Source organism: Pyrus communis, chromosome 1 (assembly GCF_041283825.1).
Source record: "Pyrus communis isolate YQ-2024b chromosome 1, ASM4128382v1, whole genome shotgun sequence".
In the NCBI taxonomy this organism is placed as follows: Eukaryota; Viridiplantae; Streptophyta; class Magnoliopsida; order Rosales; family Rosaceae; genus Pyrus; species Pyrus communis.
The window spans coordinates 2,847,672-2,867,543 of NC_142565.1; the positions used below are offsets into that span (position 1 = coordinate 2,847,672).

Below are 19,872 nucleotides of genomic sequence, written 5' to 3' on the forward strand. Positions count from 1 at the left end.
GAAAAAGAGGGTGTCTAATACGCATTCTGTAATCTTTGCATTTTTGGTCACTTTTCCTGTTGTGACGTAAAGTATTAGCCTCTCAAACTAATCTTGAGAATGCCACATGTCATCATGTTGTGAAGTGATTAGTTAGCTTAGTAAGGTGGTAAGTTGATTGTGGTGTTGCTTAGCTGCGAAGTTTATTAGTTTAGTCTTGAGTATATGGACCGAGTCGTAAGCATTTGTGGCATTAACGGAACTGATACAATACAGAGCATTCATTTCATTTCATTTCGTCTTCCCCCTTGCTCTCTCTCTCTCTCTCTCTCTCTCTCTCTCTCTCTCTCTCTTTCTCTCTCTCTCTCAAGCTTTCTTGCTTTAAGCTTTCTCTCACTAGAGTTATGATAGTATGGTAAGTTTCGATTTTGTCAATTTTGGAGATATTTGAGATTTATTTCAATTTTTGGTGCGACTCATTTTTTTGTTTCATATAAAAACCAACACATCCGGTAGCCAACAAATACAAGCAATCTCATGATTTATTCAACATGCGAAGCAAAGACATAATTTATGTTATCAATTAAGGTGACGTTTGCTTACAATCTTTCAAATTTTCAATCTGAAAAGAATAAAACACGTAATATACCGACCAAGAAAATTTTTAAAAGAATAAAAGTATAAAACTATGGGTGTTCCATTGGCCTTTTCAAATTACGGCAGATAAACATTCGTCGATCGGAAGTGTAGCAAACTTCCAAATAATTAAAATTGGTTCAAAAGAGTTCAAATAATTATAATTGGTCCAAATAATTAAAACCTCGGAATCTTGATTAGTGCTTAACATTCTTTTTAGAAAAAACTTGATATAGATCTAATTTTGTGAGCCACAATTGAAAATAGTCCACTTATGTGAAATAGGTCTAATGACTAGGATTACACAACATCATATTTACATTTTCATACCAATATAGCCCTAAGATTATAAATTATCATAAATATGTAAATGCACATAATCCCTTAATTTTAGGATTAACAGTGTATTTTGTCTTCCTATATAATAGGTATATATGAAGGTAGACAATATTTTTGTTTATTTACCTCTATCGTAGATTTTTTTTCATAATCAACCTCACATGTTTTTTTTCTTTAAAAAAAGAATCAACTGGTGACTTCACTACGGCAATCCACCATTCCGGGAGTTGGAAAGACTCATAGAGGTATTTCAACCTCTCATGGCCACCATTGTGTGATTCACCAGTGCTGTGATTCACCAACGCCATGAATAGAACCCAAGATGTTCCGTGTGAAATACAGGCCTGAACTTCATCCCTACCCATTGAGGCATTGAGCCATCCCATGGTAGTTTATGTTTTTCTATTTTATAATATACCTATATTATAGATTAATTATATTAATTTCTTGCCTCCCACAATTTTAATTTTTGATGAACTTATCATATTTGTTGTATATGAATTTTTAAAATGTTTTTATTAGAAAATGGGTAGATAAAGGCATTTAAATTTTAAAATCTAAATAATTAAAATCTAATTTTATTTTTACTCTAAAGGGCAAAACGGGTATAATATCAAATTAAATAAAACCGGACTTGTTCTGAAAACAACTGATTTTTTTTTTGGACAAATGTCCGTAAGTTTTATCATAGTTCCCAATACAAATTTAATAAAAATAAAATTATATTGAAATGCCACACACTACCAAGACAAACAGATGAGCCAAAAAGGAATAGTACATATGGATTAAAGAATTTTAAACCTGTACACGGTAAGACCAAGTCATGTTTCTAGACTTCTAATTCTTTTTTAGGATACATGACTCACGCCATACAGCAATAATCTAAGGCGTTATCCACACATATATTTTTACCTTTTATACATTCTTCTTAATTTTTTAAATATTTGGATCAAATTGAAGAATATCAATAGACACACAATTGATAAGGATATGTAAGAGATAAAAAAAGATATGTGAATAAAACTACCCTAACCTAATTAAACTCACGAAAAATACAATATTTCAATTTCGCAAACAAAAAGCAAAGGCCAAACATATACATTTCAGTCTCACAAAATAAAAAGATCGAGATTTTTGAAGTTATCTTCTCTGTGATCTTGCCCTTGTAATATTCTCTCTAGCATCAGATAGCTCCACACCATGAACTTCATGCTGGGTATCAATTCCGTCCTAACCTTCGTCTTGATCATCCTCAGTGTCCTCCACTTTTCTGAACTCTTTTTTCCTTCTTCCTATACCTCCCTTAAGCCAATCCACCACTTCTATCATGGTGGGACGATTATCGGGGCTATTGTCGGTGCATTTCATAGCAACTAGGACTGTCGATTTCACTTGTTCTTTATCAAACTTGCCCTTCAACCTTGGATCAACAATTTGATTAAATGCACCCTTTTGGACATAGGGGGTGACCCATTGAACAATGTCACGTTTCACTCCGCCTGGTAGTTTTTCTATCGGCTTTTTTCCGCTAATTATTTCTAAGAGCAAAATCCCAAAGCTATAAACATCACAACTCTCAGAAACCTTCCCCCACATGGCATATTCAGGAGCTAGGTATCCAAGAGTTCCCTTTACCCTAGTGGTCAGATGAGTTACACCGTCCGGAATCAGCTTTGCAAATCCGAAATCAGCAACTTTGGCTTCAAATTCAGTATCTAGAAGCACATTACTGGCCTTTATGTCTCTGTGGATTATATGAGGACTGGCCTCATGGTGCAGGTACCTTAACAATGAAACAGACGAAGAAAATTGAACAATGCTAAATCATACTGAAAATTACTTCATATGATTTATGCGTAATTAGATTATCATCAATGTATAAGAATTAATAATAGACTTGATTTTTAATCCTAAAGTTATGAACATACACATGAATACGTTAGTATAGCTACCATATCAATGTAAGTATGTGTTCATATTTCAATGATAATGTACATGTTAGTTTATAAAGTGGATGGAACAAAATTAGAATCAAACCTAGAACCAAGTTTGATGACAAGTAGCTCTTGACGTCCGTGTTTAAGGATGTGAACATACTTCCAATAACTTTAATCATAAGTCATAACAATTTTGAAGCTCATAAATTTTTTATCTAGCTAGATCCTTAACATCTTTAACATCTATATTCTATATATTAAGAATGGCCTGAATTTTGAATGAGTTGTCTGAATAACATTTGGCCAAAAAGGAACACACAGAATAAGGTGACACAATCAAGGGTTTATTTTCATATTTTATAGCAATTTGTAGCACAAATTGACGATTAATTAACTTTTATATAACTTACGATAAACCTTCAGCTGATCCAATGGCAATGCTCAGTCTTCTTGGCCAATCAAGAAGACAATCTGCTGCAAGTTTGCCATGTAAATGGGTGATCAAGCTATGATTAGGCATAAAATCGTACACTATGAGCCTTTCATCACCTCCGGCATAAAATCCCCGCAGGCCTAACAAATTTCTGTGTCTCACCCTTCCAAGTATTTCAACTTCCACTGCAAACTCCATCTCTGCTTTTGGACTCATCGTCTTTAATCGTTTTACTGCGATCTGAACACATAAGTGTATGTGACAAAGTTAAGTGCGATTATTAAAACTAACCGATTGAAAAAAGAAGAAGAAAATACTTTGTTGTATAAATTGGAAATTCATTGATCATGCAGTTTGCTAGCTGCTCGTGATCGTCAGAAGAATCGAAAATCAAAGGTAAAAGATGGACATGATTGCCTTGCCTCAACACCTTTACTTGTTCGACCCCAATAAACACTTCCAAACCCTCCTTCTCCAATTTTGTTATCATCGTGGAAGCTGTTTGTTGCATGAAGAAGCTCCTTGAGAGAATATATTTCCCACGGGTAATCCCTATTCTTGTGAACCCTACTAAAATGAACAAACAAACCCCAGACTAATAAATACATGGAACTTTGTAACAATTAAAGATATAATTAATCAACAATTAACATAGATCAGGCTATAATTAGACTGTATCAAGTGTACCTGGTCTGAGCAGGTTCTTGATCTTCTTCGGCAACGCAACAAAAGCAGTTCCAGGGCATTTTGGTTCTTGGAAAGAAAGAACAAGCCTTAATAACTGGTATATATGGAGGGTAGTGGTTAAACAATAATGGAATGTGACTAAAGGATTAGAGAAGAATACAAGAAGAAGGCAAAATCCTTCGGAAACTTTGAAGCAAAAGGAAGGAGTCTTATGGTGAAGACAAAAGGCAGCAGCCTTGGAAGTTAAGGAACTTTTGTGTTCAATGATGAGAACAAATCTTTGGCTGTTCACCAGCAGCCTTCAAGCTCATGTATTCTAGTTATTGTTAGCTTTTCCCAACCTATAGTTTTTCATTGGAAATGTCACATTTTAATCTTCTGATTAATTAGAATTTCTTATAAAAATGTTATTTCGTATGGTATTAGTATTTGGTATAAATATTTATTTTTTGGAGAAGTTATATAAACATTAATTAAACACCAGTACACTATTTTTTATGGGGTAAGTGTAACTTTTATTTTTGGATTGAAAGAGACTGCATCACCCGCATGGAAGTTGGGTAGTAGACTCTTTAGCCATCAATCCAAACCTTTCAAAATTATGACGCAACACATATTAATTAGGTTTTTGTTTGGTGATAAAAAAAAAATAATCGGGCTAAAACCAGCTAAGGATAGCTCACAGTCAGATACATGTATATAATAGCTGTAATTAGCATATTTAATTGAATAGTGAACACATCAACACTCTAGATTATACTTAATTAAGCTAAAATTCCAATGACCTTAAACCTGATGGCACCTCTTTCTTTTCTTTTAGATCGAAGAGTACAAGATGTGAGATCAGGATTCAATATTCCTCAATTGGTTTGTCTTGCGTTCCCTGACAATTTTATTACAAAAAAAAAAAAGAAAAAAAATATTGTCAGGGTTTTAAAAAAAAAAAAAAATGTCACGTAAAGAAAAAAGAGCTAAGTAAAAAAGGCATTAGTCGCTTAAACTATAGCACATTTGCAATAACAGTTGGGGCTCTTCAAACCATATGGTCGCATATACATTCATGTGGTAGTGGGGAAGGCATTGAGTCCATGCTGCTGGTCTCATGTTATTTATATTTTAACGATTTGACCCATGAATATGATTAGGATAAAATATTTACGAAAAGAGCAATGTTAAGGGGACTATTTTAAAAGTGAAACTCTCTATGAACTTGCTATTGTTGAATTGAGCAGTCTTGAGCTTGAAGATCAACAATGGTGTTTTAGAGAGAAATTGTAAGCACATAATCTAGAGAGAGAAAGAGAGATCGAAGAGAATGAGAGAGTATTTCACTGATATTATTTCCTCACTATCTCAATGGATACAAGGATTTCCTATTTATACTAGTTACAATACTTACACAGTAAGTAAACTAATTCTTAATAAACCAACAAAGCTAATCTCTTGACAAGTGGCATCTTCTTGATCGTTGGATTGAGCTTGACTGTCTATAGCTTTACATCTATCAACTCATATTTTAACGTCAATTCTCGTGTTAACATTAAAAAACATTGTGTAAAAAATATGAGGTGGATGAAAATTTATGGAGAGTTTCACTTTTAATAGAGCCATTAACATTTGTCTCACGAGAAACTACCCTGTTACACCTTCCTAGCAGAGAAAGGTAATTTCATTGCTAAGTTAATGGTAATACATAATCAATGACGTTCTAATGAGGGTTAAATTGAGAAATTGCATCCTCACCAACTCTCATTTGTCGTGCATATCAGCCGTTCTATGTCCAATTTGACAATTAAATGTGAGCTCATAAGTCCTCAACTTTTCTTATTAAAATGTTTCCGTTGCTTTAACATAGAACAGTGAAGCATTTAAAATACTTTGCAGCTTGTAGCAATTTGGGTCGCACTCTTGAGAAATTTTTGGTGTTTTGTTACATTGTCAAGGGACTTAGCCTCAGTTTGATATATATTTTTTATTTATAAAAAACTGATTCACTTTAAAGTTAAGCAGTAAAAAAATGTTTGATAAAAATAAAATATCATGCTCATTTTAAAAGCATCTTGCGAGTTGGTATTAAAAGCTACTTTAATAAAAAGCCGAGTTGAAACTTTAATGAATATTTTTAATTCCTGTAATATGCTCATTAATTTTAAAAATGACATTATTTATTCTTCTAGACATATTTTATCCTTAGAGAACAAAGAGACCCCTACAAACCTTAGCCTCTTACACTACCATTACCACCACCATTGTTTCCTCCACCAAGACACCACAATCGCACCACCACCACTACAACCATACTCATCACCACAACCACAACTGTTACTACCATCATTGCTGCCATTGCCATCACCACCACCACAAACACAAACACAAACACAACCACAACCGCCACCATCGTCATTTCCTATCACCATTGTTACCTCTGTAACCCAATCACCACACTCATTTATTGGCACCACCACCACCATCATCACAACATTGCCCTTGCCACCGTTGTCGTTGTCACTGTCCACATTATCATGTCTATTTTAAATCACTTTTACATTAAAATTTACCAAACGTCTTTACATTGTTTTTCCTAATCACAACACTTTAATTAAAGTTTATCAACACTCAACTGTTTTATTTTACAACTGATTATTTTTAAAACACAGCAGGAGCAATTTTTAAAAAGAGCACAACAATCCCGAATTGACCCTTAATGATATCACGCGTTCGAATATAGATAAACGATAATGTTGATATGTCTATTAATAAGTAGATATAGTGTTATTACACAACGGTGTGACATTGTGCTAAAAACTTCACCATACATTCACGCCGCATTGTTGGGATTCATGGCAGGGTTTCTAGCTAAACAAGGATAAATTAAGCTTGCATTTGGTCTCTACCTTTACATTCTGGGTTCGAAATTCTTTCTCTCTTTAATTATTGTAATAATTTCAAACTCTCCCTCATCTTCTTAATAATAATAATAATTATTATTTATAAAAATAAAAAAAAGGATAAATTGGGCTGTGAACTCTGATGCATGAACAATCTGTAGTAGGACTTATAATAATAATAATAATAATAATTGGTCTCTACCTTTACATTCTGGTTCGAAATTCCTTCTCTCTTTAATTATTGTAATAATTTCGAACTCTCCCTCATCTCCTTAATAATAATAATAATAATTATTTATAAAAAAAAAGGATAAATTGGGCTTTGAACTCTGATGCATGAACAATCTGTAGTAGGACTTATAATAATAATTGGTCTCTACCTTTACATTCTGGGTTCGAAATTCCTTCTCTCTTTAATTATTGTAATAATTTCGAACTCTCCCTCATCTCCTTAATAATAATAATTATTATTATTTATAAAAAAAAAGGATAAATTGGGCTTTGAACTCTGATGCATGAACAATCTGTAGTAGGACTTATAATAATAATTGGTCTCTACCTTTACATTCTGGGTTCGAAATTCCTTCTCTGTTTAATTATTGTAATAATTTCGAACTCTCCCTCATCTCCTTAATAATAATAATTATTATTATTTATAAAAAAAAAAAGGATAAATTGGGCTTTGAACTCTGATGCATGAACAATCTTTAGTAGGACTTATAATAATAATAATAATAATAGTCATCCTATTGACCAAAATTAGTCTTCTAGCTTCTGATTAGACTATCCAACTACTCCAAGTTAACTACTAGTCAGAGCTAAACTTGCCTCTAATTTGGGTACGTGACCAAGACCAAGTACTCCAAGCTAAACTGCCTTTGGGACCTGTATTATATGTAATCCTTCGGAAAAAACGCTTAATTGCTGACTTTACTACGACGTTAGTTTAGCACAATATGGAGTTGAATAAAAAATCTTACATGTAACAAAAGTTACTGTCACTCTAGCGTTACCGTTATATGTAAGTCGAGGTGCCATTCATAATCCGTTGTACCCTCTAGGCTTACATGCATAAAACTAGCAGCTGTGGAAAGGATATTTGCTTTCATGATAATTAGACCACTTATTGGACCTCTACTGAAGAATTAGGCCTTATATCCGAAGACTTAATTATTGGGTTTTGTGTGGGCTCTATGCTTTTTGGTAAAATGTGGGCTGAGGCACGACAACATTAGTTTATGGATTGTTCAAACTTCAAAGGCATAGATCCAAAGAATTAAAGACATTTTGAATAAAGAAAAATACACGCTTCTGGAGGGAAAAAAAGAAGGATAGATGGTTTTCTATAATATAGTTTGGTCGATGGATATTCAGTTGTTTACCTTCCAATCTTGAGTCATGACTAGTTAGGGTTTCTCAGCGGGCTATTATGTTCGTTGTAGCATGCGTTACCTCTTCTCTTTCGGAAAGATTAGTATTCATTACGATGATCATATAGACAGGGGCACAAGTGCTAAACAAATTCAAGTGATACATGTTTGGAACTCACATTATGTTACGGTGTTTAGTTTGATTTTTCATGCTTTTCATCATTAGTGAAGGTGCTTGAATTGATTGTTGATCATTATCACTATAATGATGGTGTGTGGGTGAAACAAATACGTTGTTTGTATTTCACTTATGTTTTACGTTATCTATATTGACTTGATGCCGACCTTCGTGCATGATTTCTTCGTGAAGATGACATATTATGTTGCCAACGAACTAGCGACATCCTTTTACAACAGAGACATTCTTTTCAACATACAACATACACTAGTTTTATGACAGATGGAAACATCTCAACCTTATATTCTATCACATATAACAATTGCATCGCGAGGAATATTGAGTTTGATTTTTGGTTGATCAAGTATTTTGTTTTTGTGTCAAACATGATCTTTGCAAGGGAATGTTTCTAACATCTTGGTCATAGTAGCTGAAAGTATATAGTAATATGCCCATGTCAAACTCACCAATTGCTGGGAAATAATGAAATCAGCACTGAGGTCCAATTTAATCAAATAGTTGAGAAGATGTGGTTAACGAAAGTAATTTCCTTTTTGAACGTACGCATGCAATCCAGCTGTAACTATCCCATCTTAAAATGACAGTTGAGACTGATATTATTTCGATGCATGTATAAGTACTAGTTTGGCACAACTGAAATTATAAAAAAAGCAGCTATGAAAAAAAAGTTGGAGTGTAAAATATGTTTGGTAAATGTAAAAATAAGCGCTTCTTTTCAAAGTTCTAGCCAAAATAAACAGAAAAATGGAAGCAGCATTTTTGCTGCTTCTCAAAGCCTACTTTTTTTCAAAGTAGGCGGATGAACAGTAAAGTTTAATGAAACTTTCTTAAACCCAATTATACCCTCTTCGTTTCTCCTTCTCGCTTCCCTCATCGTAGTAGATCTTCGAATCCGATGGTTCGAGAGGATGAGTCGAGTCCGGCTTCGCGAGGAATTCAAGGCTGCATGCGATTATGTTATTGGGGAGGATGATCTTCTGGAGATTTCTGCTTTATGGGAACTGTTCCAGGGACAAAACGCTTGCGATCCAGAGGGCTAGAGCATAGGCAAAGCTATAAAGGGATAGGAGGGGCGACGGGCCCCTTCCCTCGTCGGAAATGAAGCCTAGGTGCCCCTCTGGTCTCGTCGAATAATCTACCCCTTCCAAATTGGCCACAAAATTGGAAAGCAGGATGCCTGGGCGGGACTAGGAAGGACTAGGTGGCGGTATGCAAGTCTACGCAGGCGTACATGAAGACGCCGAAATCGGATTTTTTTATTTTTATTTTTTTCTGTAGAGTCGGGCACGAGGAAAAAGATGACCTTGGTCTCATTTTAATTGCACGATTCCATTTGAGATGGAGATGGACGATAAAAATATAAATAAATATAAAAACAAAGATAAACGAGAGATATGGAAGCTAAAATTATAAATAAAAAATAAAATAAAGATAAATGATGAAGATTGAAGATGAAATTATAAATAAAAAATAAAATAAATTATTATATCACATTTAACATTATACCCTATAGTTACAGTATAGCAGAAATAATTTTTTTAAAAAGCACATCAATACCAAACTAGCCCTAAGTCTTGTCCTATAATATTTGTCCATGTCAACACAAATAAAACCATATATTACACACACACGCAATCACACGCATATTCTAGTTATCCATTTATGCATATATAGAGGGAGGGAGGGAAATAAACGCTATCAATAATTGAAGTTGGTAGGATCCTGATTCTAGCCTCTACTGCACTATCTTTTCGACCCTCGTTTTTGGGAAGAAGAATCTTTACATTGAGTTCATTAAAAATGTTAACACATCATGCATGAATTTTGATTCTTGCAACCACTTTATCTTTGCTTACAATAGATATAATCACAAGGAAAAAGAAAAATCGTCAAACAAATCACAACCCTATCCAATTTTATATGATGGATTCTAACGCATGTATGAGATGGATCCAGCAATTTAATGAAACAATAATTCATGCACTATAACTATATAGAACATATACAGTATACTGACCAGTCACGAATTTTGTTTTGTTATCTTAGCTTAAGATCAAAGGTCTAAAATTCATATAATTAGAACATTTTATATGGATACAACAAGTAATGAAAAGAATTTGTATGAATTGTAAAATTTTAGGCAGCAGCTTAACTTAATATCTGTTGATCATGAGTATATTAATTCTGCTAAGATTTTGTGAAAGATTTAGTAGCGACTTGCTAAAAGGAAGATTATTTGTTGTTACGAGTACTACTTTCTGTTACTGCACAAACTAATGAGCATAGTATCTAATGTACTTGCAATGTTCTAGATAAAAGAACAATAATTTCACGGAAATCACGTTTCAGAGAGTTTTGCGTTTTCTAAATAGACCTTCGAATTGTTGGAATTAAAAGAAATTAAGCACTGCATGCATATTAAGAGTGAAAAGTCAGAAAATTTGAGCAACATGTTACGCAAATCACACCTTCCGAGTAGGATTTTGCAAATTCCTCTTACATGCCTTCATAATGCTCATGAAGAGCTTTTCCAATCCCTCCTATCTAATTTTTATAATCAATTCCTTGCTAACTTGGCCTTCATCTCGTGGAACTTGGAAAAACCTCACCCAAGCACAGCCCTGGGGTTTTACTATAATCAAAGGGAATCAAGATTGCGAAGGGATCGAGATATACTTTCCGATAATTGAAGATATTTGGTTACCCGGAATTGTAATAGTTATTTAGTTTCAGTTGCAACTCAGACAAATCCAGACATGCCAAATCGTTGACAACCTGTGGATTGAAGAAAACACACTGTAAGATTTTCTTGCATTTGTAATATCATGATTCGGTGGTAATTAAGATTAAGTCAATGTCTAAATAATATACCAAACCTATCGATAAATATAAGTAATTGAATTTATATGAAGAGGAACGAGCGTACCTCACACTGAATGGTGTGAAACAAACTTTCATTTACTCTGGTGGAAGCATACTCAACAACACTAAGGCCTTCCGCAAGCAATACTTTGAGCACTCCTGAAAGAAGCAACCCTTCCTCCTCACCGCAGCTACTACTTACCAAAACCTCCACTCCTCCCAAACAAGTTGGGCGAACCATGATAGAGTACTTGAGAAAATTGTGACCCGAACTTTCATTTCTGAGACCAAAATCTTGAGAATCACATTCATACAACTTTTTATTAATCTTTTCCTTCTTGGCATTCAGTTCTTCGATCTTCGCCTTCAAGTGATTTATATAGTTGACGGCCTCATTCATGTGCTCAGTGATTGAACGTTTTCCCTGTAACCCCACCCCAAAAACCCTAGAAACATAAGTAATCATCTATGTCAAATAATTAAAACAACGCAATATATCCGTGTAACCCCAGCACAAAAACCGTCGAAACATAACTAATCATCTAAATCAGGAAATTAAAACTCGACCCACAAAAGAATATTACAGAAAAAGACTGAGGAGAATATATAAAGAGGTTGATCTCGATTCTTGACCTTGATCAATTCATAGGGGAGGAGGGATCGAAGTGATGCATGAAGAGCTGCCATATGTTGTCGTCTTTGGCGTTCGTTGTCCCTACGCACGATCTTCCTTTCAGTCTTACCATCACTAGGATTTGCTCCATTATTGTTGGAATTAGGTGATAATATCATACGATGTTGCTGTTGTTGTTGCTTGCCTTTCCCCATCATCTTATTACGGGATGGATTCTTCCCCTCTGGAAACACCTCATGACCCCGCATCAGATCTTGTACATGCATCATATCTTCCCGGTGGGGAAAATTGATAGTGGAGGTCTGGAATACCAAATCTTTGCTTTGACCACGATGATATGAATTGGGAAACATTGAACAAAGACGGTATGAGTCGCCTGGGAGCTCTAAAGTTTTAAGGTTGTTTGAAACTCGGATGGTAATTAAATACAGAGACTCGGGATCTATTTGGATGGCTTGGAGAGGCTTAATTAATAATTAGTAGGCTTAAGATTGTTCGAAATATTGAGAGAATTTTTACTGTGATCATTCTCGGCACACAAACATTTTTCCAAAAAATCTTTCCTTGATCTGGTAAGGAGGGGCAAACGTGGCGTTCGAAGTTTGGAACCACATAATAGCCGCATATTATATTTTCTTTGTGGGGTACAGTCTTTTCACTTTTGTACTGAACCAATTATTGTCCATTTACTTTCACATTTTGGTGGACCCCCGTATGTCGGAAGTCGGCAGGCGAACATCGGATGGGTTCAGACCATCCGCTGGGTTCAAACCTCCTCAATATAAGGAAAAAAACGTGTTCTATATAAGTAAAAAAACTTAAGTAGGAATTCTCTTGTTGCATCACAAAATTGAAAAGTAAACTTAACATGGATGCCATTAAAATTTTCAACAATGCCCTCTTTCCACTGAAATAGGACCCTATCCGGATCTTCTTTGTCGAATCTCGAAGATCATTTCATCGTGTCTGTTCATCTATTATTCTGCGGTCAGAAATCATTTTGAAGTTTTTTATTTAAAATTGAACGCAAACGATACTCGGATGAAAATTGATCGTATGATGTACGACGAACAAACACGATAAAGTGGTCCACGGTATCCTCATAAAAGGGATTTGGAGAGGATCCTCATCCCTTTCTACTTTACTGAAATTATTTTTTTGTATTATTTTAATATATTTCTTCTCCTTAAAACTCTAAAACATATCAAATTATAGGGGTATGGGTGAAAGGGTTCAAGAGTTGCAATTGCATAGGCCCCAATTTAAGAGGTCCCCAAAATGTTCCACTCCCGCATTATCCCATGATATTGTATATTATAATTTAAGATTGCCTACATATTATAGGATTAGCTACTGAATTACTTAATACTATAATCATCTCACGATCATATATATTTCTTATAATCATTATAACATATCTGACTGTTAAATTGTGATAGTACCAAGTAAATGTTGTTTTCGAATTTTTGGAAGTGAAACATTAATGCTTGAGGTTGCTACAAGTGGTTATCTAAGATTTTTTTAAGTTTCTGTTGATATGCTTACCGAATATTGAACTAATTGTTGATTATTTGATGATTGATGTTTTCTACTTGTTTGCAGACTAAGTTAAGGAAGACCTCATTTATAGTTTTTTGCATATACCCCTAAAATCTCAGACACGGTCCTGTCAAATTATCAAGCATTATAATTCATAACATTACATTAGCATACAAGCATTCATAAATTGCAGCATGCTAGCAAACCTTTCATAGCGTAAAGCATTTTATCCCACCCCACATTCATAGCCCCCTCAAGAATTTTTTAAATCGAACTAAAACCACTTAGTACTACGGTCTAAAGATCATCTTCACTTGTAAGTGAGAGGTTTTGGGTTCGATTCTCGCCAAAGGTGAATTTGAACCACATTATTGCTAGTTCATTGCAGGGCTAAGCCCACCCCATTTTTCTTAGTGTTGATAATATCGTTTGTTAAAAAAAAAAAAAAAAAAAAGACAGTAAAGACACAAGGGCCTTGGCCTTTAGTCTTCAAAGTTATCATAAATGTTTATTCGTTCCTCTCTTGTGCTTTTTCATTAAAGTATGAATAGATTTATGTAAGTTAACGTTAGAGACTTTGAGAAAGGGGTAAGGAAAGTGTTGAGAGTGAGAGAGAGAGAGCTGTGTTATGTACACAGGCTGAGATTCTAGGTTGGTTATACGCACTTCTAAGTACTCCAGAAAAATATAATGATGAAGTGCCTTTCGAAAACAGTTCCAAACAAAAAACTTGTTGTTTGTTTGAACGCAAAATGTCTAGTCCTCTTCAATTTTTACAGATGGCAACAAATGGAAATATTTTATTTGCACCTATATAATTCCATTTTACACTCGACTTAGTTTTAAACGTGATTATCTTTTGTCTTATTGTATAGTTATTATCAAGTTTAAGATAAATTAACACCAATACCAAAATTCACGTGAACTTTTCTAATATGCTGAATAGAAAGACGTTTTTTAGGTACTGGACAACATCCATGGTCAAGCTAACCCTTCCAAATTGACAAGGATATCCATACTTGTAAACTCACAAGTGCTTCCAACTCATGCTCTTAATTATATTTTAATTTCACATCCATGTCCGGCAGCACTTTTGCATTTCTCATTCAAGTAAGGTTCCTCTATAGTCACACAACCTGAATCAAAATTAAGAAAATGTATTGAATACCTCAACGCTTGGGTTTAATCAATGGAAGAAGAGAGCAACGGAAATTTTCTATATGGTTCCACGCGTTTTCTCTTTGCTTCGACGATTTCTCGACTCTTTAGGAAATTTTACGACGCCGTTTCACGTTTTCTTTTGCTGCTCCGACGTTAGATTTTGGTTTTTTTTCCATTAATTGGGTGTAAAGCTATATCAATACATACTGAGTTGAGTTTGTGAGGGTAATTTAGGTAGTAAATTTAGATTTAAAGAAATAATGATAGTTTAACTAAAAAGAATATAAGTATAGAGAATAAGTCTAGTGTAAAATTTAATTATATGAATTCAAATAAAAATTTCTGTAACAATAAAATAAGGGGAGTTTTAACGAAACACTCCGGTACTGTTCACTTTAATGAAAAATGATATTTTAACTCTAAAAAGTCACTCATGTTACTATTTACTTACAATACATTTTCATCATTTTTATTAAAACTCAAAATTTTTAAACATTTTTTAGCTTTTTATTAGTTTTCCTTAAAATAAAGCCCAAAATCATACTCAATTCTTTGCTGCCGCCATGTTTATCCAGCTAATTCCACGGTCCACCTTAAATTGAATAATAAAATATCCCAAAACAATAAATGATATCGACTAATGGGCTAGTTGATTTAATTCCCTTATTCTAATGTTTTGCATTCTCGTTCATAACAAATAAACATGTCACAAGAGAATACTGTACAATATTCCCTTGATCATATTTACTTAGGGCCTGTCTTGATATATTTCTGCTCAGTAAACATCTAAATTATATTACTCATATCATCAACCAGCACCGTAGCAACAAAGGTTGATCTACCAGGTCAGCACAACCCTGCAATAGAGCCTCTAACGCATGCCTAACACACCGGCAACTAAGTCTGCAATTATACATTAGGTCATCAAGCTAGGGTTAACTAAACAATACAGATACATTCAAGGGCCACTCCCTTATAGTGTGTGTGTGTGTATCTTAATCCTCTATTTCCGAGTAAACATATTAAATTGAATTATTGCTTTATCTGAGAGTTGGTAACAAAGCACAAAACATATATGAAGATGCACTCTATGTGTTAACTACCAAATACTAGAAAATTGCATAACTTGTTGGGCCAATGTTTGTAAATTGTTATTGAAAATTTTAGCATGTGTTCCCATAAGGACGGTTGTCATATTATAATTCCAAGATACGGATATTATAGAAGGCAATATTAAATCGAGGATGGAGAGCCGCAATGGCTACAGTATCAAAGGCAAAGATATGACAGATACTATTGCTCTATTTTATTTGTGGCCAAGGCCAGTCCATATATAATTCACCTAAACTTTGCTTTACAATTACTTCAAGGCAAGATGCATAAAGTCGTTAGCCAAATGAAAGGAATGTGCATAAAGACCCAAGATTAGCTTCGCTGTCAAGTTTGTGGCTTTTCTCTTTGAAAAAAAGATTATTTATGTGCATGTTAATGAATTTTAAAACATTGCAACTTATTCTAACTTTATATACATTTGTAATTGTATCAACATCATGAATGTCACAGTTAGTTGTCATGCATATCTCGTTCATTTTATTTCATAACATTTCATGCAATGTTGTGCGAAAATGGATGATATGTCATTATAATGTTATATTACTTATGAATGCATGTTCTTAAACAGAGTTCAAAATTTTTCCACCTAAAATTCTCTATGACCTTTCTAGCTACGACCTATTTACTTAAGTGACACATGTCTTTCTGACTTAATTTGTCTTTAGTTTTTTTATTTTTTAGGAGACAAATTGAAGTGTTAATACTGTTAAGTGGGGTTTAAATGAATGACCAAGTGTCAACAATGACATAGGTCACAGAGATGTCACATAAGATTTTGGGTGCAGAAGATTTGATCTCTCTTACACTAGGCATACAAGATATCGAAGCAAAAACATACAGATAATTAATTGTAGCTAGCTAGTTTGGAAGATTCATTTGTTTAAGTTAGGAAATTAATGTTGTGATTAGTAGTGAAGTAAAGGTCTTTATAGTTTGTTACTGGGGTTGATCTGCTGGCTTGTTGTATAAGCGTGTGACATGCTGAGAGCTCAGAGATTTTGGGTCCCGTCTGCTCGTACAACATTTGACACAAAATTAAATCAAATACATCAGGGAATCAAGATGAGTGGTATGCATTGTTCATTTGATGCTTCAATTATCCTTGTATTATTGAGGATAAAAGGCAAGACACTAGCTAGCTTGGAGACATGCAGATTATAGATTGTCTCAATGTTTTGTTGTCATCCCATTGAACCCAAATTATTAATAATTTAAAATCTAATAAGTTGCCCACAGGTTTATATCATGGGGTTACACTGCTAAACACATGTAGAAATTGATGATTTGATCCCACCGATCAATTTTCAGTGCTTAATTGTGTCAAATCTTTATGAAAATTATTCGAGACTTTTTTGGTTTTTTATACTAATAACAATCATGAGACCTTAATCATTCCACAACTATATTAAACAATATGGTAAAAACATCATAACACTAATAGCAAAATCTATCATTTTACCCAAATAACTATTTTCCCACTTTCACTCGAAAAGTAGTAATATTCCATGCATAATCAATTGTAAGATCCACAACTTTATCATTTCAGAATTCTCTTCAATTGGCCTAATGTAGTTTTCCAAAGCAACATTTCTTGTAAGGAATTATACACTAATCTCTTACTTTTTTGTTTACTTTGTGATGCGAGAAGAGATATGCACATGATTGTATACAACTGTTACATATATGCCACCTTCAACATCATTAGTACAACTTGAGAAAACAATTTGCGTAGAAGAAACTACCCTTGAAAAACAGATTCAGCATTCAGCAGCTCCCAGTTGATATACACAACTTGAGAAAACGATTTTCGTAGAAGAAACTATCCTTGAAAATCAGATTCAGCATCAACAACTCCCAATTGACATAAATAAAATTTTCATCAGAAATTAAAATGGTAGAATGAGCTCAACTGTAGGTATGGCTTTCAATATAACACATATGGTCCTTGTAAGCTGAAGTATGATACATAAATTAAACAAAGCAAAATTCAGTTAATCAGTTTGGATACTCGTACAGTCACTCATGAAGAAAACCTACAAACTAATAGACCCTCTGCGAACCATATGGACACATCCAGGTTGAAAACGCAGCTAATTAAGTTGTTACTTGAAAATTTGTCAATGATGACAGGCTTCAGTCAGAATCTGCTGCAACCCAGAAAAGTCTATGCATGTTGGATCGCTAACCTGTGAAGTTACAAATGAAAAAATTGAAGTAATCTTGTATTAATCAGAACTAATTAAGCTGCGAAACATGTACTACCTCAGATTGGATGGTGTAGACAAGTCTTCTGTTAACCTGGGTAGTAGAACAGCTGATTACATTAAGTCCTTGTCCAAGCAGTATTTTAAGCATTCTTGATAGGAGAAAACCTTGCTCTGGAGATCGGCCGGTACTGACTACAATCTCAACGCCGGCTAAGCAAGGGTGGACTGCAACTAGGGTACTTGCTGCAGTTGATGAGCTACCACTGCTCCCATGGCCAAGAGTACTAGCACTCAAATTGGACAAGGCTGACCCCATCTTTAGCTCACCTCTCTTGGCACCAAATATTTTGATTCTCGTTTGCAGCTGTTTGATATAATTCACTGCCTCGTTCATATGATCCGCCAACGAACGTTTTCCCTGAAATAATCCAACAACACAATTATGGTCGAGGATAAAGCCCTAAAATTTGACAAAATTGGTCAAAACCCAAGAAAAAAATTTACAAAGTAATAAACACTTACCGATCGTCCCTAAAAATCTGTTTAATAGGCAAGAAACAATTTTTGGTGCCTAGGGTACTTTAATCACAAGGAAATTGAACCAAGTAGGGAGAAATCAAAGTGAAAGAAGTATTTAAGGTTCGATCTTTACCTTGATAAATTCAAGAGGAAGTACAGATCGAAGTGATCCATAAAGGTTGCCCATTTCTTGCCTTCTCTTCTTTTCGATTTCTCTATGCATCACCTTCTTTTTCTCATCATCGTCATTTGACTTATCTTGATTTTTCGCACCATCCGAAGTCAGGGCTAATGATGATTTTCTCCGCTGGCCTCCTGTATTAAGGTTATTGAACATACCGACATCCATTGAAGCAGCATATATGTGACAATATCAGATCTCCTGAGATTCTATTTTGGTCGAAGGAATAAATAGATGAAATACGGAAGACCAACTCTCATATTTCGTTGCTGTAAAGGAAACATTGGATAATAGAATACTCAAACCGCTCTTCAAGTTTTATTCGCAGAGCGGTAAAGAAGGCAAAATAGTTTATCTGTTAGTTAGGGTTTTAGATCTTCGATAGACCAAATAAAAGATTCCCCAAAAAGTCTCTTGTTGGGCGCTGTGCCTATGTTGAAATATTGCGAGTTTGCAACCCAGCCACCCAACCCAGCCACCCACTTTCTCTCCAGTCCCCTATCTCCCCAACCCACGTTTGTGTTTTTTAATTTTTTTATTTTTTAAATTTAAAAAAAATGTTATGGCACTTCAAAATTGTCATTCTATACTTTTTATAAATGTATTTTTCTGTTAAAAATAATAAGTTTGGAATGCATAATAACTTTTTGGGTAAATCTCAGTTTATTACCCTCAAGTTTCGTGGTTTTCAACATTTAGTACATGAAGTTTTTTCATCCCAAAGTTATACCCGAAGTGTTAATTTTGGGATAGTCTCATACATCCGTTAGTCTGACTGTTAAATTATTCGTTAACTGATAACGTGGCGCCCACGTGGGTAATGACTGGACGCCACATGTCAATATGGGGCCCACGTTAATATTAAAAAAATTTAAAAAATAAAATAAAATTTTGGGCGTTCACCCCTCTCGACCCCCTTCCTCTGTCTGCCTCCTTTCTCTTCCTTACACCCATCCTCCCCATACACCCACCCATTCCCCTCATCCCTCTCTGGGTATAAAAAAATGGGTCGTTTGGTTCGGCTCATTCCCTGTTGCCATCGAATGGAACCGATTCAGGGAATGGAACAGGTCGGGTTCGGGTTCATACCGAGCCGACTATGTTGGAGAATTGCAAGGTTTTGTCAAAGAATTATAAGGTTCGATGGACGTTAAGTGTTGAGGACAATCTGATCGATATCGGATTGGA

General features: G+C 34.6%; 3 protein-coding genes across 4 annotated transcripts; all 3 read right to left on the reverse strand.

Moving 5' to 3' along the window:
* Positions 1-1,933: 1,933 nt before the first annotated feature.
* On the reverse strand, positions 1,934-4,376 carry LOC137720887 (PTI1-like tyrosine-protein kinase At3g15890). Its single transcript, XM_068460008.2, has 4 exons — positions 4,012-4,376; positions 3,747-3,894; positions 3,302-3,564; positions 1,934-2,737 (listed from the first exon to the last, which is right to left on the reverse strand). Exons 1-4 carry the CDS (start codon positions 4,068-4,070, stop codon positions 2,185-2,187), a joined length of 1,023 nt encoding a protein of 340 aa, XP_068316109.1. The 5' UTR covers positions 4,071-4,376; the 3' UTR covers positions 1,934-2,184.
* Positions 4,377-10,774: 6,398 nt separating this feature from the next.
* LOC137720888 (transcription factor bHLH118) lies at positions 10,775-12,562 on the reverse strand. Its single transcript, XM_068460009.2, has 3 exons — positions 11,964-12,562; positions 11,395-11,754; positions 10,775-11,243 (listed from the first exon to the last, which is right to left on the reverse strand). Exons 1-3 carry the CDS (start codon positions 12,315-12,317, stop codon positions 11,169-11,171), a joined length of 789 nt encoding a protein of 262 aa, XP_068316110.1. The 5' UTR covers positions 12,318-12,562; the 3' UTR covers positions 10,775-11,168.
* A 5,115-nt stretch (positions 12,563-17,677) lies between these two features.
* On the reverse strand, positions 17,678-19,144 carry LOC137720889 (transcription factor bHLH118-like). 2 transcript variants are annotated; one of them, XM_088692433.1, is made up of 3 exons: positions 18,637-19,144; positions 18,040-18,402; positions 17,678-17,924 (listed from the first exon to the last, which is right to left on the reverse strand). In XM_088692433.1, exons 1-3 carry the CDS (start codon positions 18,850-18,852, stop codon positions 17,895-17,897), a joined length of 609 nt encoding a protein of 202 aa, XP_088548559.1. In that variant the 5' UTR covers positions 18,853-19,144; the 3' UTR covers positions 17,678-17,894. The 2 variants fall into 2 exon arrangements, with proteins under 2 accessions (XP_088548559.1, XP_068316111.1); XM_068460010.2 differs by having other exon boundaries at positions 17,678-17,963.
* Positions 19,145-19,872: the final 728 nt, after the last annotated feature.